The 23,003-nt window shown below is 39.8% G+C and overlaps 1 protein-coding gene across 1 annotated transcript in view; it reads left to right on the plus strand.

Moving 5' to 3' along the window:
* The first annotated feature begins 3,065 nt into the window (after positions 1 to 3,065).
* Positions 3,066 to 23,003, plus strand: part of LOC140715418 (endothelin receptor type B-like) — a 44,429-nt gene continuing 24,491 nt past the window's right edge. The window contains exons 1-2 of the mRNA XM_073027583.1: positions 3,066 to 3,462; positions 3,856 to 4,394. Of these exons, the coding sequence (XP_072883684.1) occupies positions 3,942 to 4,394 (453 nt within the window). The 5' untranslated portion in view covers positions 3,066 to 3,462; positions 3,856 to 3,941. The remainder of the gene's footprint in view (positions 3,463 to 3,855; positions 4,395 to 23,003) is intronic.

Below are 23,003 nucleotides of genomic sequence, written 5' to 3' on the forward strand. Positions count from 1 at the left end.
CCACTCCTCCCTCTCCCTCGTCAGATCATCTACATTAGCTATCTTCTAGGAGCCTGTTGACCATAGTTTTGGGAGGGCGCCCAGGGTTCAGCCTCCCATGCATGGGCTGCCATGTGATGACTAGGCTGGCAGGTAGCTCAGGGTGGCGTAGACAATGCCCAGCTAGTTGCAGTCTTCCTGCCTCGATTTTAGTAGTGAGCATCGGTAGGTCGTCATAGAGCTCAACGGTCATCATGACGCAAATGATCCCTTGCTGAGAGAAATTAAAGATCCAGAATATATTACCCAAAGGTAGCCTTCCAACTGACAGGAAGGTTGTTTGCACCTTAGTGAATAGCTTTGATCCAGACTTCCAGAATCTTCAGTTTCACTTGTCATAGACCTTTTACCATTTCACTGTTGAGGTATTTGTGTGACGTCAGTAATATACTGAGTCAACTAGACTCTGTCTACTGAGTAATTGCAATTAACTTTCATTTTAGCTCTCTGTTATCCACCATCTGCTGTGGCTCACCAGCCACACTCCGGCAAACAGCGTCTGTTACATTTGCTGTACATGAGATCAGTGGAGAGACGTTAAGTTTACTGGTATCTGTTTTCTCTGCGACTTCTTTTAGTGGTGGTAAAAAAAAAGCTTGAAAAATCACCAATATTTGGAAGTTACTTCATTCAACAGAAACACATCAAAAGTTCCTCTTAATATGCTGAGGAGCTCCACAGGAATTTACACAATTTAGACAAACGATGGCATTAACCAAAACAAGTCTGAGGAAAGATAATCAAAGGTTACATCAGAAAGGAAAGATTGCAAGCAATAACACTCTACACTTACAGTGAATCACAATAATGACAAATTACATTAAACAGGCTGCGGAGCAGGTTCAGAACAGATAGAACATCTTTACATCAGTAAGATAAACATACAGCTGGAAAGGTGGAATAAGATTAGAAAGGGGATTCCAATCTTACTGTCGTGGCAGTTGAAGGCACAATCAGGAATGGCACAGGATTTAATTTGAAGGTGTACAGTGGAATCTTGGTATAAAAGTCTATAGCTCTCTAAAAGAAGGTTCATGGCATACTTGCCTTTATTAGTCAGATAATTAATTACAACTGTTTGCAAATCATATTGCAACTGTACAAAATGGATGTTGAGGTTTTGGAAAGGGTGCAAATGGTGGTTCTCTAGGATGTTACCTGGATCAGAGATATCAATTATCAGGATAGGCTGGACAAACTTGATTTATTTTCTTTGGAAGAATAAAGGCAGAGGGCAGACCTGATGGAAGTATATAAAATTATGAGAGGCATAGACAGGATAGATAATCAGAGTCATGTTCCCAGGATGGAAATATCAAATGCTAGAGGGTACAGATTTAAGATGAGGAGGGAAAATCTGAAGGAAATTTGCAAAGCAAATTTTATACACAGGGAGTGGTAAGTACTGAGGGCACATTGTTAGGTGGTAGAAACAGATACAACAGCAGTGGTCCAGAGGTATTTAGAAAGATACATGAACAGGTAACAGATTCAGGGATATAGACCATGGGCAGGCAGATGTGATGAGTGTAAACTTGCATCATGGTCGACACTGATATCAGAGGGCAAAATGGCCTGTTCTGCTATTCTATGAGTTGATGCTGGAGACAGCAAATCAATTGTCATGATTTCAGCTACAGATAATCTGAGACATAGAGGGAGACACTAAATGAATGAAAGCAGAATTTGTTTCCAGTGGAGAGGATGTGAGATTTATAACTCAGATCTGGGTTAAATAGGCACTGGGTTTGCAGAGCTTGGTTTAACAAGGCAGAATATCTAATCAGTAGCAGGGGACATGGGCTAATGTTTAGAAAAGATGGAGACTTCTGCTTCGTATTGTTTAGTTGAAGGAAATTGCAGATAACAGAAGATTGGATGCCAGAGAAACAATCAAACAATCCATAACACAGTGGAGACAAAGTGGAATGTTACCAAGATAAATGAAGAAAATAAACACTAATAAGATACAATTAATAAATATATTCTTAAGGGAATGATTAGAGGGAATTCATTGAATACAAATTAAGAGCATGACAAAAGAGACTGCAATGAGATTTAGAAAAGGCAGAAATAGTTATTGAAACTAAATGAAATTATGTTTAAGTAAGTAACACCAAATATTACAGATGCATCAACAAGATAGGAAAATCTGGGAGAGACAGGGGAGAAAAAGATGTCAATAGGGAAAGAACAGAAATATTATGCAATCACTTTGCTTCAGTAATTACCCTAAGAGGTAGATCAGGATTATTGCATCAGAAGCTAAGATTAGAAATGTTAAACAAATAATTTTTAAAATGCTAAATAATAATGATGTTAAATAAAATGAAAGCTATTAGGTATTCAAGTGCAAAGGGAATAAAACCATGGTTAAGCAGGTTATGTCCTTAGATTATAAACAACGTAAGGAAGTGATATGGAAGGCATTTGTTGACATATTTAGTAAATCTTGGAAAACGTCTTGTACCAGACACCCATAGAATAGTCAACTATCAAAGGCTGAAACCTAAAGGGAGCAGTGTTGGTGTGAGAAAAGTTGGCATGTATTTGACAAGAACAGGCTAAGGATTTTTGACTATAAGATTGGATATAGGGACAGAGCTGCCATATTGTCAATGCCACCTGCAAGAGAGGAAATGAGAGCTATGTTTAGGGTGTTAATTTATTCAGTACAGCGTGTTAAAACAGGAGGGTATTAGCAAGCACAGTTTATTATCTGACTGAATCTTTTAGGTACAGGAAGGAGTATTTAAGGCTCACGCAACATGTGGTGGTTTCAGTAGAACAACTCTAAACCAGGACATTCTGAGCCAAAGTACTTTCTGCCAAGAAAGATGGGGTGGAGGATGGGGAAGAAGGTACTTTAACTGATGCATTTTTGCTAGTGCTTTCTAAATGTTTTTGATTTCAAGCACGACTCTCCTATCAATGCCCGCCTGCCAATGTACACAATGTAGAAAGCGGTATGAGTGGGAATGAGCTCGCTGGTGCTATTCCCAGGCACAATGCGCACTCGCTGTCAAATCCAGGTCCCGACCACAAGTTCGACCTTTTGGTCAGATCGCTGATATTGAGGCGCTGCCTGTGTGAATAGCGGCATTCTTGCCTGGGTGAGCCCGAGTGTTTGTGCAAAGACCCTCTGGTGAAAAAGGAAAGGTGCCGTTTGCTCGCGGGGTGATGCACTGCTCTCTCAGCAGGCGGGGTGTGCGTTGATTGATGGAGACTGTCTTTAGAATCGCCGGGAATCGGCGCGCCAGTGCTGAACAGCGCAAGCTTCGTCCGTTCGTTCAGTCCAAGTGCGGGACTGAGACGGGGACAGTACGGCAACAACAGCGTGCCGAATCCGGGTGGACAGTGCCCTGCAAACACTGACACAGGGACACCCACACACCCACTCTCTCGTTCTCTGGGAAGATCGATGTAAGTATAAACTGCTTAAATATTCGACAACATAGTATAGGTAGTTTTAAGGGCCGGAAGGCGTTATACACCGAGAGTTGAAAGCAACAGATTCATCAGTCCAAATTAAGAAAAGCATTGCTGGTAACGAAAACATTAGCCACAGTTGACATGTCCTCATCATTAACCAGGGTCGCCCTTCTCACCACTTCTATTGCTTGTAAAGTGACTACATCTGAGCGATAATTTCCTCCAGTCGGTCTTATCGGAACTTGACTGAACTTTGAATGAGAGACTAGCCAATAGCCGTGACAAATCGAACCCCCTCGGCCCCTACAGGAGTTTGAAGGAAGCCAGTGGAATTGGTTGGACGTTTTCTGAGGTATAATCCCATGTTTTCTCTCTCCTCCCTAGCCCCTCCTCTCTGTTGCAACTTATATGTGGAAAACTTTTCGAGTTCCCAGTTATTGGGACTGATCGTCAGCGTCGGGACGTTCAGAATGGCGCCTTCTGGAGCTCTTGCTGGACTGCTCATACTCATCCTCGGTGAATTCTCCATCTCCACTGCCCAGGGCCAGGAAGAGCACAACGAGCCTGAATATGGTATAAAAGCGCGACCTACATTCTCGCATATGGTCGCACCCACTCCCCACGAGGTACTCCTAAACTTCATCCCGACTGCTCACAATTCCAATTTGCACAATCTAAACGTGACCCGGAACAGGCTCCGTCCGATGTGCAAGCAGCGGCCGGAGATCAAGGACACCTTCAAGTACATCAACACCATAGTGTCCTGCATGGTGTTCGTGGTGGGGATAATCGGTAACTCCACGCTGCTGAGAATCATTTACAAAAACAAGTACATGAGGAACGGCCCCAATATCCTGATAGCCAGCCTGGCTCTGGGGGATTTGCTGCACATCGTCATCGACATCCCCATCGCCGTGTACAAGGTAAGGCAAGGGGGGGGGGGGGGGGCTGAATGCGGAGAAATTGCCAGCTTATCTCCTGGGGTTAGGTAAACGCAGGTCAGTGATATCGAGGTGGCTGTGAGTTTGCAGGCAGGGACGGTGAACATGTTTTACACTTTAAACATGTTTCTGCTTCTATGCAGTTCCGCTACCGAAACCGTCAGAATGAATCCAGATCGGTACAAACATTTGTAACGCAGCTAAATCGATTATAGATTCCCCTTATGATGCGCGTATATATATAGTCACTGTTCTGTGTACACGCATGAACGTGCCTGTGACCACGGCTCGCTTGTTCTTACTATTACAAGTAAGAACTTTAAAAGAATTTTTGAAAGCCCCCTCCCCTTCGCATTAATTGACGATTAACTTCAGGACGAGTATGCAATGAAGCCTTAAATGTGTCTCATTCCTCTGTCGGTCATTTTACGTGGTGACTTCTAAAATAAAATATGTACAGTTTTCTTAGGCTATTTCTTAGAAGAAAATAATAATTTTCTGCATCTTTACAAATGGATTAGACTTTGCTCTTTAATGTGTGGAGCGTTTGATGTCACGGATCTGCTGTGTGTAAGTTTATGGGCCGATGTGCCGTTAGATCTGAATATCCCAAAGCTACGGTCTGATTTGTGGTGATGCTTCGTAAAGACAGCATTTCACTGCCTGAGTAACTAGCGGTAGAAGTTTCTGTATTTGAGTGCCAGATGGAACTAAACCACTCAGAGCAAATTAATGTCCATTCCAGCCTAAATATCCTATTAATGACGTGATATGTTTTAATTATTGCCAAACAGTGTCTGGCATTTCAAGCTGAGCTATTGCGAGCGTGAAGTCCATTCCCTCAGATATATGTTGCTGCCAAGGATTTAGAAACCTGCTGGTCTTGTTTATTTTTTTTTAACTTCTAGTTAAATCTCTTTTTATTCTCTATCTATCTATCTTGCCACTTTCTACCTTACAAACATTTAGAGAAGCACAGTCTGATTAGGGACGGCCATGGCTTTGTGAGGGACAGGTCTTGCCTCAGGAACCTGATTGAATTCTTAGAGGGAAGTGACAAAAGCATATGGATGGTGGCAGAGCGGTGGATGTGGATTATATTAAGGCATTTGACAAGGATCCGCATGGTAGGTTCATTCAGAAAGTCCGGAGGCATGGGATCCAGAAAAAAACTTGGCTGCATGCATTCAGAATTGTTTTTCCCACAGAAGGCGGAGGGTGGTAGTAGATGGAATGTATTCTGCCTAAGGTCAGTGACCAGTGGCATTCTACAAGAATCTGTTCTGGGACCCCTGCTCTTGAAATGTTTATCAATGACTGGGATGAGGAAGTGGAAGGGTGGGTTAATACATTTGCAGATAAGACCAAGGTTGGTGGCGTCGTGGATAGTGTAGAATGTTGTCATAAGTTACAACAGAACATTGATCCCTCAGAGTTACAGCACAAGTTGATCTGGTGATTATGAGGGTGTATGGGGTGTTGGCCTTCATTAGTGTATCGGATTATGAGAGGTGTAGCCAGAGTGGACAACATTTTTTTGTGTCATGATGGCAATGGCCAATACTGGAGGTCATCCATTGAAGGTGAGTGGAGGAAAGTCTAGGGGAGATGTCAAGGGTATTCTTTTTGTTTTTACAAAGAGTGGTATCAACCTGGAATGCACTGTCCGTTGTGGTGCTAGAGGCTGAAACAACAGGGACATTTGAAAGCCACTTAGATAGGCATGTGGATGTAGGAAAAATGGAGGGATATGTGATGAGAAGGAGGGAAGAGCTAGATTGTTTGTGAAATAGCATTATATTCGTTGGCACAGCATTGTGGGCTGTTCATTGTTAAAATGTGTTTGTGGACATTTTTCCGGTTAATATAGTGAGAGTTCTACACTCTATGTAACTCAGTCTCCAGAGATGCTGAAAATGACACCTAGTACAATTGGATCCCACATCATTAATTTTACATACACATCTCATTTACACCCTAGTTTCTTTTTGTTAGAAAATAGGCCAATCCTCTTATATATTTATGGATACTCAGTGTAGAAAAGAATAGACTTAATTGACTTTTAATTATGCAATCTGAAATGAAAAGAAGTAAAGACATAAGTACTTAAGAAATGGCAGGCGTGGGCCAACAACCCATTCAACCTGTCCCACTATCCAATAAAATGACGTCTGATTCAATTTTGGCCTCAATATCACTTTCCCACTCTCTTTCCAAACCCTTCAATTCCCGTGTAGTCGGTCTCCAAAAGTAATGACTTCTGGTATTTCTCACACACTAGCTTAACTAGTATCCAGCTGCTGCACATGTACTTTTTTATTTGAAACAGTTAACTGGAAATTGAGAAAATCCCAATTGGTCCAGGCGGTACCACTTTACCAACCATGCAGCCAATGCATTGTGAAAGAAGTCAGAGGTAGTGAGCACAGAACTGTGACAATGAGCAGTGCATCTTACCTACACACTCTAGACTTAATTGACAACACAAAGCATTTCAGTTTTAACCTTAAGTTGGACCAGGAAAATGTCTACTTTTGCATTCAGCAGTGTCATACTTGATGAGCAATTAAGCTATAGTTTAATAAATTATCAGAATTTATTTGTCACAAATTATTAATAGAAACTAAGTGGGGAGAGGTTTATCTTCAGTTGCCCAGACTAAATGACTGCTACGATATTAGCTGATGATTGCCCACCCTGGCATTATGTCCTATTCGCTACAATGAAACTGAGTGTATCCATGTTATTCATGCACTTTGCTTGAGATTCTTAAGAAATTTCATCTTAAATATCATAAACTATTTAAAATGACTGCAATTATGAACATATCTGAATAATATTACATATACTTTCATATGTTTGTATTGTTTAGGCAGTGGTGTTTAGTTGGAAATGTCACATTCATCTACTATCATTCTTGTAAAACTGCTTTGATCACTAATATTAAAAATGTTTGTTCTGCTTTGTGAGTGATATAGAGCTCTATGAGATGTCTACATTGTCATAGCAGGAAGTCTGTGGAAAGTATACAGCTGCATAAATTAGATAATATAACAAGCACTGTTCATTTTTTAAAACTTTTCTAAATTTACATTTGCTGCCTATTGTTTTTCTTCAATATATATTTTCCATTTCATTAGACTCAAACAATGGAGATGGCCAATAACATGACATGCTCTTTATTGAAGTGTCACTATGAACAAACTGTTTTTGCTACACAAACCGAAAACTCTGAACTCTTCATAATTCAAAGGCACCAAACATGTTGTTTAAGCTTGGTCACACTTAATCGCGGGTTGAAAGGTTTACCATGATAAATGCATTGTGGCAACACAATGGTGCACCTAATAGTACCACTGCCTCACAGAGTCGTAAACTCAGATTCAATCTTGGCATTGGGTGCTTTCCATGTGGAGTTTGCATGCTTCTCCCTGTGATAGCGTGGGTTTCCTCTGGGTACTGTGATTTCCTCCCACATGCCAAACACTGCAAATTGCCCCTAGGATGTAGGTAAGTGGCAGAAGTTAGGGAGGTTGCTATAATGTATGGTGAATGGCACTAGTGGATTTGTGGAAATGAGTGGTTGAGAACTGGTTATAGATTGAGTGGACTGAAGAGCCTTTTTCTGTGCTGAATTTCTTTATGGCCCAATGATATCTATTATTGTTATTTCTTTTCAACTTTATATTACATGTTAGATTTAGTCCTCCTGTTCATATATTTTAAAAATTCCTGCCTTTTCCATGTTACATTTTGCCACCCTTCCCTAACACACCATCTGATCTTATCAACTATTGGAACTATCAATAATCATAAGGCGTATACGGCATGGAAACAAGCTCTTCAGACAACTTGTCTGTGCTAACTAGGTTCTTTAAGTGAACTAAGCCTATTGCCCTGCATTAAGTCCATACCCCTCTAAACCTTTCCAATCCATGTACCTGTCCAAATGTCATTTAAGCATGCTATTGTTGAGAGGGTGATGCAAGAGTTAAGTTGCATAAGTATTTTTAAAATTTCTCTAAAGTACTTTAATCCTTCCATTAAATGATGTCTGTGGCTTGTTTGCCCTTGATAATATACACCCCTCTGTACATTGCAATTTATTGTTTCGAGTTAGGAATATGATTAGTTTGTATATTTTTCAGATTTCCGTACGACAAAGGAAACCATTGTCTCATCAAGGCTATGCTGGTTCACAGATCAATCCCCTTTCTTCACTAATCTTTGCTTCAATCTATTCTCCCTCCCCCACCCCCCCCCCGCCCCCGCCTTCAGTGTTTCCATCAATTTCACTGTTACATCAGAAGCAATGTATGGTGGTTAATTAACCCACCAAACTACTGTACACTTTGTGGAATTTTGGGAGAAAAGATCAGGAAATCCATATGGTCTTTAGGTAAATCCTGGATTGATCACTAATGAGAGGCAGCAGCTCCTCTCTCTGCATCATATTGTGGGCTGCCAAAATTTTTCACAGGGTATGATGTAGAAGCAGGTGAATCTGACATCCGGGATGGAGTCAGCTAGAAGCAAGAAGCACTAGTTGCCAAAAGGGAGGTCAGAAAAACCCAAAAGTGGAAGTAGATCATGCAATCTGGCAAGTTGTGGCAGAGCTTGACTTTGGAATCTATAGTAATTTAGATAGATCTTTAACTTTCTACACAATTTAGCAGTTTTTGTCAGTAAATACCATTTCAAAGTTCCTTATTGAGTCAGCTGTCACTTTGAGTTTTAGCAATTATAATATTATTTTTGATAGAACAACCCTCAACCCCCCTCCCCCACCCGTGCAGTACACTGCATCATCACAAGTATTTCTATGGCTTATGTAATGCAGGGAGACACAGAACTCTTATATAGATATGCAAAGACTGCAAAAAAAAACCCTGGAGGGACAAGCACAAGCTTGGTCCGAGTTCTGTTTTAAAGAGATAAAGGCAAAAAATACTGGGGCAGCTTGTATAGAAAAAAATGTTTCAGGTCAGTGACTCTAAGTGAGCTCTCTTACAGAGACTCTTAAAGGAAAAGGGCATGAGGACCGATTTATGAGAAAATTCAAATGCGTGACATGCAGACAGAAGAAAGTAATAAAGTAGCTGGAGGTAGGAAATCCAAGCTTGTGATGGGATTTAAACACTTTAAGTTAGAAGGAGCCTTTGAGTGTAGGTGTGGTCTAGGTCAAGAGTCAAAAGTGGAAGTGGTACCTACTTGAAAGACAACTGCTTTTGCTACTTATAGGCTAAGCTAAGGACAATGATCTAAGGGGAAGAATTTGTTTAGTCATGGGTTGCAAAATTAGTTTAGAAGAAAAAAGATGTGGAGAGACTGATTCAGAAAAGGCTATATCAGAGTTTTTGGAGGTCAGACTGGTAGTTAATCTAAACAAAGGTTGCATTGTGTTTGAAGGGCCGAAGGAGGCTTAATTCCCTCTTGTCAACATCTTTTGTTGCTTCTGTTTTGTCTAAAAGGCTCTTACAGCCTTTTTGTGTGAAGGCAAAGGTGAAATAAAGCACACAGAGACCTTGGTGGTGGAAATACAATCAGTATCACAGATAGGAAAGGAATTGCTTGCACGGTAAGGCAGACTTTTGATCCTGGGGTTGAAGCTGGATTTTAAGAAAGCTTAAGGTGTGGGAACCATATACAATATCAGTTGTAGTAGTCAGGAGATAACAGGAATGGGATTCTAAGATTTGGAGATAATTACTGTGGTTCAGGGCATGGACAAACATGGGAAAGAAACATCAGTTCCATAGCATTGCCCACCCACTTTGCTGCTTATTTGCTTACTGTAAATCAAATTTAAAAATAAACACAACCAGTTTTAAATATTTTCTTGAAAGTATGAAGTTCAATCTGAATTTTGTGATTTGATAAACATACAGTTTAATCTTTATTTTCTTACCAGGTGTCCAGATGAAGATGCCAGCTGATTATTTCTTTGCTATCTCTATCCTCTGTAAGATCCACCTGAAAATCAATCTCTTCAGCCAAGTCTTTCATCATATATTCTGACAGCTCTTTTCAAAAGTCTGAGTCAAACTTTGTCGTACTTATCTTAGATAAAATCCTGTTTAATGCCAAGGGATACATAAAAAGCACATTAGATAATGTGTGCAAATGTATATTAGTTCATGAAAGGTATAGGAAATTGAGAAATTAGATGACTGGAGAGCTATGCTGTAGCTTCCAAAAAGATTGCAACAATTAAAATATCATTACATTTTCAACAATGAGTTGTTTTCTAGACAGTAATGAATACTAATTTTGATTAATTGGGTATAGTTATGGCTTCGCTCTTTCCTTATATCTCAATATGTGGATGTGCCTATGATACACACCATCTACAACAGGGTTGATATGAGATCCAGTCTGAGTAATAGATTGTTTAGTGCAAGTGTAGCTCGAGTTGCATGAACTGAGTAAGATCCTCACTCACATCAGTCAATCAGTGCTATAACATTTTTGTATGCTTTTTGATTTAGTCAATGGTTCATATAAAACTGTAAAGCCCTAGATCAGGGTTTTCCAACCTGGGGCCCACAGACACCTTGCTTAATGGTATTGGTCGATGGCATAAAATAGGTTGGGAACTCCTGTTCCAGAGCAAGGCTTCTGTCCTTGCATGCAAGATAGAAAGTTAATTCATCATCTTAACTCTTGAATGATTTCAGAGAAGCATCAGTTACTGTATACTAAGTTCACACTGACTATCAAGCACCCATATTTACACTACTCATTTTATTCATCCCACCATTTCCGACAGCTGTCTTCCAAGTTTAGCCACTTATCTACACATGAAGGAGAATTTATGGTGGCCAGTTACCTCACAACTTGTGCATCTCTGGATGTGTTGACATGGGAGGGATCTGAACTCGGGAAACCACAAACCACACACGATCAGCGGTAGAGGTTGGGATTGAACTTAGTTCACTGGAGTTCTGTGGCAGCAACCGCTAGAGTGATTATAATATATTTTTATTTGCAAAAAATTGTTGTTTGGAATGAAAAATGTTATTTCTTTTGCCAGTAGAAGAATGCATATGTGGCACTTCCCAGAATATATAACTGATTAACTATTTTGCAAACTTTACATAAAGAATATTGACCTGAGATTTTCTGGGAGTGGTGAGTTGCCTATGCCTACTGCTTCCCATTTTACTGGATTGGCTTTTAATTGGATCCTATCTTTTAACAGTTACTTCTCCCATGAGGTTGGCTCTAACTTTACTGATGAAATCCTGTGGAGTATAGAAACTTCTAACTGAAGTTAGGATGCCAAGTGGCATGGTAGTGTAATTAATGTGTAACACTTTATAGCGCGAGCATTCAAGATTCAATTTCCGCCACGGTCTATGTGCAGTTTGCTCCGGTTAGCAATTAACCAATTGTCAAAACTCTCTGATGAACATTTCTGAAATTCCGAAGTTAATTATATTAATGAAAAGATTACTAAGAAGTTACAAAAAGTTTTTTAAAACTCTGAACTCCTGAAATTTACCCCCTAACCCTAGATGCTCTTTCCCTCCATTGAAAGAAGGGAACTACTGAACCCTCAAAAGTTTTAACCTAACACCAAGTTAGCAAGCAGATATTATGGGACTGATCACAGTCAATTGGTGTTCTGCCTCTCAACTCCATAAGAAGCAGAGAGAATGCCACCTTTGGGGCTTTCTCAAGAGGTTTCAATCTTCTGAATTTGAGCTGACCTGCCTGGAAGGACTGAATATTTTGTCCGTTACAGGGTGAATGCCAGTGCTATGTTCCACATTGAGCTGCCAACACTTTTAAGAATATTCAGAGTCTAAGTTGGTAATGCATGACTTTCTGAGTTGAAGTATAAAAAAATGTAAACGTTATCATGCCTACCAAATTGAAATGGTACTGAAATAATAATACCTTTCTAAGCTTGGTATTTGAAGCTCGTTAGTTCTCTCATTTTATCCAACAAACAATCTGGAATTACAGTATCTGCATGATATATGTATGCCTATGGCTTTGTTTGCAAGAATGATGCAAACAACACTGTATAAATCATGCCAATAATACTAAGAACATGAATATTGCACAAAGCCTTTTATTGTATTGTATCCCATGTTCCAGTTGAGGCATGCTGAATTTTTTCTACATTGTCTGATTGATTGGAGTAAAATGGTTGGGCACATGATTAAACTGATCCACACTGTAGTCTCAGTGTTAGCATTAATGGGAAGATGATTCCCTCATTCCATTAATTTTGATTTCAAAGTAATTCATAGAGGTAAATAAATAACTAAAGTTTAATTGAATATCTGCTATGGTTTTATAATAGCCTTTATGTCATAGCCCGATGATCATTTGGAAACCATTATTCTTCCTTCACTCACATGACCAATAGCATCTCCATTCAGCTATACAGAATGGCCAAACCCAATGCATATACTTGACACATACTGTTAAACACTTTGTCAGCTCTGCTATGGAAGATCAGTGGAAAGGCCTTCACTAAATTTGCTGATACAATATTTACTCAATTCACAGCTAGACTGGGACATATTGTGGAGGTCAGCAAGTTGTCAGGAGATCCTTGGTATAAAATTGGTAGGAATGCCCTGAAACAATAATATTTCACATACCCTTTATCACAAGATTTCTGAGTCAGTGTATTTGGACATCGGTTAGTTATAATCACCTCTGAACTCTTCGTTGCTAAGATCTACCTAACATATGGTATTACCAATTCTAGAGCCATATGGTAGCATAGAGGCTAGTACAACACTTTACAGCACCTGTAATCGAGGGTTCAATTCCCATTGTTGGCTGTAAGGAATTTGTATGTTCTCCCTGTGACCGTGTGGTGTTCCTCAGGGTTCTTCAGATTCCTGGCATATCCCAAAAGAGTTACAGGCTAGTAGGGGTCAGCAAGTCGTAGGCATGCTAAGTTGATGTTGAAAGGAAGCCGACACTTACGGGCTGCCCTGCACATTATCGAAATGTGTCGGTCATTGATGCAAATGATGTACTTCACTGATGTACATGTGACAAACAAAGCTATTCTTAATCTTAAAAATGTATTGTAAAAGTCTCTATCACATTTTCTAGTTCCTGAATGTCCACCTTTCCCTCCAAACTTTGCTAATCAAAATATGCAAAGGAGATAAAGATTAAATTAAATCCAATGGTACACCAGCAAAGTGGATAAACTGCTGGACTTGTCCAGAGTTTTGGCTGTTGGTGCAGTGAGGTGAGTTTGAACCCCATCATTGGTCCTGAGGAATTTAAATTCAAGTTTTTAAATAAATTTGGCATGTGATGTTTTTAGCAAAGGTAACTAAAACTGCACTGGATTTTAGGGAGAATACAAAAATGCTTCGGGGGAATGAAATCTGCTGTCTTTACCTAATACACTGATGTAATTAACTCTTAACTAGGTGCAAAAGGACTTGGGAGTCCTCATGAAGGATTCCCTAAAGATTAATTTGCAGGCTGAGTCGGTGGTGAGAAAGACAAGTGCAATGTTAGGATTCATTTTGAGGGAAATAGAATATTAAAGCAAGGATGTAATGTTAAGGCTTTATAAGGCATTTATGTGGCCTCACTTGAAGTATTGTGAGCAGTTTTGGGCCCCTTATCTAAGAAAGGATGTGCTGACATTGGAGAGGTTTCAAAGGAGGTTGACGAAAATGATTCTGGGATTGAAAGGTTTATCATATGAGGAGCGATTGATGGCTCGACCTTAATTCGCTGTAATTCAGAAGAATGAAGGGGCTTCTCATTGAAGCCTATTAAATGTTGAAAGGCCTTGACAACGTAGATGTGGAGAGGGTGTTTCCTATGGTTAGGGAGTCTAAGAACAGAGAACACAGCTTCAGAATAGAGGAACGTCCATTTATTAATGGAGAAGAGGAGGAATTTCTTTAGCTAGAGAGTAGTGAATCTGTGGAATTCATTGCCACAGGCAGCCATGGAGGCCAAATCATTGGGTATATTTAAGGCAGAGCTTGAGAGATTCGTGTTTAGTCAGGACATGAAGGGATACAGGGAGAGGTGAGGAGATTGGAGCTGAGAGGGAATGGAGGAAAGGTGGAGGCAAATGGCCTAATTCTGCTCCTATATCTTATGGTCTTTCTTCAGAGAAATTAGGGTTGTGAAATAAATGCCAATATTGCCAGCAAAGTTCTCATTCTATGGACAAATCAATAATAACACAAAACATTTATTAATACCCCCTTATATATTTTCAAAGCTGTATTCAAGCGATTAATCTTTACTTTCTGGAGAATGGAACGGGTTTGATGAGTACCAACACTCAATCAATTGCAAATCCCCAAACTGGACAGTATTGTCTATTTTCTGGTTCAGATTTGTTCAGTGTTTGTCATCATTGCAACATTGGAAAGTTTTTGACAAGAACAGGCCGTTCAACCCATCAAAGCTCACCAAATTCCTATTCACATAGTGTGTTGAAATAACTATCGAGTTCAGATATATAAGTCTCTAAGGTACTACTCTCAACCACACAACAAGGTAGTTTGTTCTATGCATCCACAACTCGCTGTGTAAGAAATGCTTCCTAAAGTTACTCTGAAGTCTCCCTTTTACCAGTCTCTACCTATGGCCCTGTGTCCTTGTAGACAAATTAATCTTGAAGTAGCACCTGGCATCCACTTTATTTCTATCATTAATGATTTTGAACACTTCTGTAATTTCTACTCTTATTCTATGTCTACTTAGGTTAAAAAGATTTAATTCTTTCAATCTTTCTGCATAGCTCATATGCTGTAGACATTTGCTGAACTCTCTCCAGTGCGTTCACATCCCTCACAAAATATGGAGACCAAAATTGTACACAGTACTCAAGGGAGGCCTCACAAGCGCATTATACAGTTTAAGGAGAATATCTATAGATGCAATGGGTCCTCCCCAGTTTGCATCTGCCTGCCAACATCTGGATTTACAATGAGATCACCACATTAAAGTGTGTAAATCATTTGCAGAGTAGTTATATAGGAAGTATGTGAGGATTCCTATGAGAAATTGTTGCCACTAAGCTTACATATAGGAATTAACTCAAGTAAAAAGTAAATGCTTGCCATTTTGATCAGAATCAGGTTTATTATCACTGACTTATGTTGTGAAATGTGTTGATTTGCAGATGTATTGTACAGTACAATACATAAATAATTACGATGTTACAATAAGAAACATAAAATTACAAAATGTACATTGTTTTTGCCACAATTCCCAAGTAGACATTGGATTGGAGAGAGAGAGGGAGAGGGAGAGGGAGAGAGGGAGAGAGAGTGTGGGCAGTCAGCACCTTTTGTGCATCAGTTTCCAAGGAAGCATTAGATTGCACATCATTAGGCACTTGGTAAGGTCCAATAAAAAGAAGTTAGGAAGCAGAGCGGCTATTATGTAAGTGGATCAGTGTCAGAGTGGGAAGATGAGGCTTTGGCGTGAAGATGCTTAGGCCATAGGTCGAGTTCTTATTTATTTTCTTTACCATTGCACATTTAGAGCAATGGAGATGCCAGGCAGGATAGTAGAATGCTCCTCTTGCAGGATGTGGGAAGGCAGGGAGACCTTCAGTTTCCCTGACAACTACACCTGCTAGAAGTGCAGCCAGCTGCAGCTTCTAACAGATCATGTTATGGAGTTGGAACTGGATGAACTCTGCATCATTGGGGTGTCTGAGGGGTTGTTAGAAAGGATGTTCAGGGAAGTATTTACATCTGAGGTGTAGAGCACAGGTAACAGGGTGACTGTCAGGAGGGGGAAAGGGGATAAACAGCCAATGCAGAGTATCCCTGTGGCCATTCCCATCAACAACAGCTATACCACTTGGATACTGTTGGATAGGATGACCTCACAGAGGTCTCTGGCTCTGAGTCTGGCTTTGTGGCTGAGAAGGGAAGCAGGGAGATGAAGTGGGCTGTAGTGATAGAAAATTAATTGGTTAAGAGAACAGAAAGAAGGTTCTGTGGATTAGAATGAGATTTCCTGATGGTATGATGCCTCCTGGATGCCAGGGTCTGGGACATCTTAGATCGAGCCCAACGCATCCATAAAAGGGAGGGTGAGCAGCCAGAGGCCGTGGTCAACGTTGGTACCAATGACATGGGTAGGAGGGGAGACAAGGTCCTGTAAGCTGAGTTCAGTGAATTAGATGCTAAGTTAAAGGACAGCACCTCCAAGGTTGTGGTCTCAGGATTACTACCCATGCCACATGCTACAGAGGGCAGAAATAGGAAGATTATACAGTTTAGTACAAGGGTAAGGAGATGGTACAGGAGGGAAGGCTTCAGATTTTTGGATCATTGAACTCTCTTCCAGGAAAGGTGGGACCTTTACAGAAGGGATGGTTTGCATCTGAACTGGTGGTGTCTAATATCCTTGCAGGAAGATTTACTAGTGCTGCATGGGGACTTCAAACGAGTGTTGCAGGGGGATGAGAGTTACAGATAGTGGAGTGGTTATGGAGAATAATGTTGTTAAGCCTACATACAAAGTTAGGAATCAAAAGGTTGAGCATGGTGGGATTAAAATTCGGACCTGAGTGTACTTCAATGCAAGGAGTATTGTAGGAAAGGCGGTTGAGCTTGGAGCATGGATCGATACATGCAATTATAACATTGTGGCTATTTATGAGACTTGGTTGCAGGAATGAAACTGGCAGCTTAGTGTTCCGGGGTTTCATTGCCTTAGACGTGATGTAGTGGGAGGGATTAAAGGGGGAGAGATGGCATTACTAGTCAGGGAAAATTTCATGTCAGTGCTCAGTCAGGACAGACTGGAGAATTCATCTGGTGAGGACTGATGAGTAGAATTGAGGAGTAGAAATGGTATGACCACATTAACAGGATTATATTGTAGACGACCCAACAGTCTACAAGATTTAGAACAACAAATTTGTAGAGAGATTTCATACTGTTTGCAAGTAACATAAGGTTATGATAGTAAGTGATTTTAACTTTACACTTATTGACTGGGACTCCCATACTGTAAAAGGGCTGGATGGGAAAGAGTTTGTCAAATGTGTTCAGGAAAGTTTCCTTAATAAATACATGGAAGTCCCAGCTAGAAAGAGTGTGATATTAGATCTCCTTTTCGGGTATGAGATAGGGCAGGTGACAAATGTTTGTGTAGGGGACGTTTTACAAACTAGTGAATATAATGCTATTAGTTTCAAGGTAATAATAGAAAAGGATAGGTCTGGTGCTTGGGTTAAGATTCTACATTGGAGAAAGGCTAATTTTGATGGTATCAGAAAGGATCTGGACCTGTTCTTTTCGGGCAAAGATGTACGTAGTAGGTGGGATGCCTTCAAAATTGAAATATTGAGAGTACAGAGTTTGTATGTTCCCATCATGGAAAAAAATGGACTAAAAATGGCAGTTGGAATTTAATGCATCTATATGTAGAGTGTTGCACTTTGGAAGGTCCAACCATGGTAGGTTTTACATGATGAGCGGTAGGGCACTGAGGAGCGCAGTAGAACAGAGGGATTTAGAAATGCAGATCCATAATTCCTTGAAAGTGGCATCACAGATAGATAGAGCCATAAGGAAAGCTTTTGGCACGTTAGCATTCATAAATCAATATATTGAGTACAGGAGTTGGAATGTTATGTTGAATTGTAAAAGATGTTGGTGAGGTCTAATTTAGAGTATTTTGTGCAGTTTTGGTCACCCATCTACAAGGAAGATATAAATAAGGTTGAACGATACGGGAAAAATTCACAAGGATGCTGCTGGGGCATGAGGACTAGAATTATATGGACTTCATTTCCCAGAATATATAAGTTTGTGTGGAGATTTGATGGAGGTATATTGAACTATGAGTGGGTGTCGATACGGTAAAAAGCAGGCTTTTTCCAAAGAGAGTACAACTGGAGGTCATGAGTTAAGGGTGAAAGGTGAAATGTTTAAGGGGAACATGAGCGGGATCTTCTTCAATCAGAGGGTGGTGAGAATGTGAAACAAGCTTCCATTACAAGTGGTGGATACGGGATCCATTTCAACATTTAAAAGACATGGTTAGGTACATGGATGGGAGAGGAAATGGAAGGCTATAGTCCGGTTGCAAATCGATGGGACTAGACAGATTAATGGTTCAGCATGGACTAGAGGGGCTGAAAGGAATGTTTCTATGCTGTAATATTCTATGACTCTCTAACTCTAAGACTTATTAACAAAATAAATAAGTAGTGCAAAAAGTGACATAGTGTTCCTGGGACATTGTCTATTCGGAAATCTGATGGAGGAGGGGAAAAAGCCGTTTCTGAATAGTTGAGTGTGTGTCTTCAGGCTCCTCCATCTCCTCCCTAAAGGCAGCAATGAGAAGAGGGCATGTCCTGGATGGTGCGGTTCCTTAATGATGGGCAGTGTTTTTGATTGATGGTTGCTGGTAATTAGAAATCTACTTATTATTATCAGAAGGTTCAAGGTGCAGAGAACAAACCTTGTTTTATATGCCATCCATTTGGATCATTTCACCACATCAGTACATCAAGATAATACAAGGGAAAAGTGTAACAGAATGGAGAATGGAAAATCAGAATGGAATCTATGGAAATGAATAAACAGTTGACGTTTCGGGCTGAGACCCTTCATCAAGACTGGAAAGAAAGGATGATAAAGCCAGAATAAGAAGATGGGGGAGGTGAAGGAATACAATGTGATAGGTGAAGACAGGTGGGTGGAAGTATGAAACAGGGAGGTGATGGTGGTAAAGTTAAATGGCTGGAGAACTAGGAATCTGATAGGGGAGGAGAGTGGCCTGTGGGAGAAAGGGAAGGAGGAAGGGCAGTAGGGGAGATGATGGGCAGGTAAGGAAAAGAGGAGAGGTGAGGGGAAAGCTAGAGTAGAGAATTTAAGAAGAGGAAAGGAGAAGCGGTTTTAATACTGGTCATTAGAAAAATTGATGATTTTGCCAGCACGTTGGAGGTTACCCAGATGGAAAATGAGGTGTTGCTCCTTCTACCCATCTTCTCTCTAATCTCCTATACCTTCTCCTACCGTCAGCTTCTTATTCTGTTTTCTGTCCCTTCTTATCCAATGCTGACTAAGGGTATTGGCCTGAAACATCGATTGTTTACTCATTTCCATAGATGCTGCCTGGCCTGCTGAGTTACTCCAGCGTTTTGTGTGTGTTGTTTTGGATTTCCAGCATCTGCAGAACCTCTTATGTTTACAGAATGGAGAATGTAGTTCTACGGTTACAGTGCAGGCAGACAATAAGGTGGAGGGGCCATACCACGGAGAATACAAAGTTAAGAGTGAATATCCATCATAAAGATATCACAGCTTTTGAAAATATGTTAGAAATGAGTCAGTTACTTTATGGTCAGTAGTTCAAGCAGCGTTCATCAACAAAATTAAAGTGATTAAGATTTCATTGTTGTTGACCCTTGATCAACTGTTTTGATAAAAGGTCATCAACCTGAGCTTTTCCCTCCACAGATGTTTCCTGACCTGCTGAGTACTTCTATATTTATTTTCTAGAATCCCACCATCTGTGTTTTATTTATATATATTTCATGGACTGTGTAAATTATTTTACAAGACCTTCCAAGATTATCCACGATAGCTTGCACTTCATCACAGCATGTTAAACTGCTGCAAGCTGTTCTGTGACTAAGATTTTGCACATCTGGAATCTTTCCATTCATGCATTAGACAATTAATTCCGCACTTGGAAGGGCAGCAGTCTTTTTGTAGGCCCCATGTGTGAGTTCTGAGTACGTCCTTGGCAAAGCAAATGAGGTAATTCAATCTACAATTTAAAATGAATAGGAAATGGGCAAAAAAAACAGGAAAGTTGAGCAAGTGACAGAGAGCATCAGTGTGTGAGAATGTGAGAGGGGCGCTGCTCGGCACCAATAAACTGGGCTGAAAATTGAGAGAGTTGTTTAACTGGGAGGTTCACAGTTTAGTTGAGGCCTCTCAGATTCATAACTTAAAGCATTTAGTAACTACTGATTAATAAGATCGTGGAAGATTGCTATCTTGGGCTGAGACAGTCAATGCTATTTTGGATTCACATCTAACAAAAAACAGGTAGGTTTTACCTTTGGTTGGCTGATATTTGATATTGGCTTCAATGGAAAGAGATGAAAAAGTTAAGAATCCCATCTGCCTGCTCAGATAGAAAGGAAAGATATGATGGTACTCTTTGCTAAGAAAGTTCATTAACTTGGCAAATGTTTCTTCATCAGATAATGCTGCCCAAGATGTGTCATTTATTTTCCATCTGTAGTACTTTGCTGAAAATAGTTTAAATTTCACTTTTATCTACTTGATAGAGACTGAACTTCAAAGATAATGGATTAATTAAAAAATAGCCGTGGGATTTCGTAATAGCAATATAAATATAAATCCTTTCCTCCTTCTACCAAGTTCACCCATTGTAATTATATCCATTACTGCTGCATCATAATGGTTTACAATCAAAAACAAACTACTGACATCTGAGATAGAATCAATGCATAACAGATGGGATTAACTGCAGAAGTCAATTTCCTAGATAAAATGAATTTGATAGGCTAGTGGCTTTCTTCCTTTTACAACACAAATTTTATGCCCTAATTAATAAGATGCTGTTTAAAACCTTTTCTTTTAATATACATCATAAATCAACTACATATACTGCAATTGTTGATTATATCTTATCCTTCCACTGATTAGTCTAAATTGCTTTGAATTTCCCTGTTTTTCTGGTGTTGGTGCAGACATTTGTTTTTTTGGGAACTTTATTGAAGTAATATGTCAGTCATTAACAAAACTTAAAGGGAAAACGGTGAGAGCAAATGAAGCCAATTTGTACAGATTGTATCCTTAATGCGCCAAAATTTGTCACAAGCATCTTATCGTAAACTAATTGTGCTTCTTATAAATGCTGTCATCTCATTTCAATGCTGCATTTTATCTGTGCCCTGATTTAATGACCCTTCTGGAAAAGGCACACATATCTTGACTGGGGAAGGGAAATGTGACAAGATTGGAAGATGAGGAGGTGAGGGTATGAACCCAAGGTGGGAGGGGCTTCCACTCTGAATTTGGTGGCTGAAGTTTATTTTCCCTTCTGTTTCACTTGTGGTTTTCAGCCGGGACTCTCTGACTCTCTGACGATTCAGCACCAGCACCAGCCTGAAGTATTTATGGGCAGGGTTCCCCTCACTTTCTGTCGAAATGCTGTATTTCTTAAGATTATATTTTTCTTTGTTCGAGTATCAGATTGATGCCTATTTTCAGAGCTGCGTATCATTCTTGAGTTAACCGTAGGGGAAATTCTTCAGGCTTCTGCTCTGCTTGTCCTAGCCAGAGAATTCTGCAGAGACACTTTTAATAAGATAAGATAGAAAAATAGAGAGCTATGTAGGAGGGATGGGTTAGATTGATCCTCAAATAGGTTTAAAGGTTGGCACAAAATCAAGGGCCTGTCTGTACTGTAATTTTCCTTGTTCTATATTCTAATCCTTTTATTTCTCAAATCTACATTTATTTCCCAGCAGCATGTAAAGGTAAATCACATCATATGAGGTTGTTGCAATTAATAGAATCTGAATGAGAATCAGGTTTAATATCACCAGCATATGTCATGAAATTTGTTGTCATGAGGCAGCAGTACAATGCAGTACATAATAATAGAAAAATATTAATTATAGTAAGTATATACTGTATATATTAAATAGTTAAATTAAATAAGTAGTGTAAAAAAAAGTAGTGAGGTGGTGTTTATGGGTTCATTGTCCATTCAGAAACCTAATGGCAGAGGGGAAGAAGCTGTTCCTGAATCATTAAGGGTGTGCCTTCAAGCTTGGCACAGTAGCGCAATGTGTTACAGTATTAATGAGTCCGGGTTCAATTCCTGTTGCTGCCTGCAAGGAGTTTGTACATTCTCCCCATGACTGTGTAGGCTTTCTCTGGTTCCTCCCACGTTCAAAGATATATTGGTTAGTAGATAAATTGGTCATTGTAAATTGTCACTGTGGTTAGCAGCTAACTTTAAATCAAGCGATTACTGGGTGGGCATGACTCAAAGGGCCAGAAGGGCCTATTCTGTGCTGTATCTCAATCAAAGATAATTAATCAATCAATCAGTTAATCAATCCTGTACCTCCTTCCTGATGGTAGCATGCCCTGGATGATTAGGGTCCTTAATGATAGATCCATTCTCCAGGAAACATAAATAAGTGCAAAGATATTTAAATCTGTCACAGAGCACAGCAAATTCATTGAAAGAATGCCCATCATGTAAATAAAATGGTTCTACCAAGCATCATTGTTTTCTCAGGAAGTCTTCAAATATGGAAAAAGAATTAGGATAACCTGCGACAGGAATGGATGAAGACACGTTGAGAGATCTTCAGAAATGACATAACTAGGATTTGAGAGAATCAAAATAAAGCAGAACAGTATCAAGTGTTGGATTAAATATTATTTGAAATTCAGTTACAAGGTGTTCCTGGAGCAAAGCTTTGCCAGATGAAATGCAGACTGTGAGACAAATAGCCTCTGCCCTGCAGTCAAACCATATGAACTGCAAAAGAAAATTACAACTATCTAGCTATAGGATTATCAGTTTGGAGTTGAAATTGCAATGTAT

The sequence above is a fragment of the Hemitrygon akajei genome, chromosome 2 (assembly GCF_048418815.1).
Source record: "Hemitrygon akajei chromosome 2, sHemAka1.3, whole genome shotgun sequence".
Lineage (NCBI taxonomy): Eukaryota > Metazoa > Chordata > Chondrichthyes > Myliobatiformes > Dasyatidae > Hemitrygon > Hemitrygon akajei.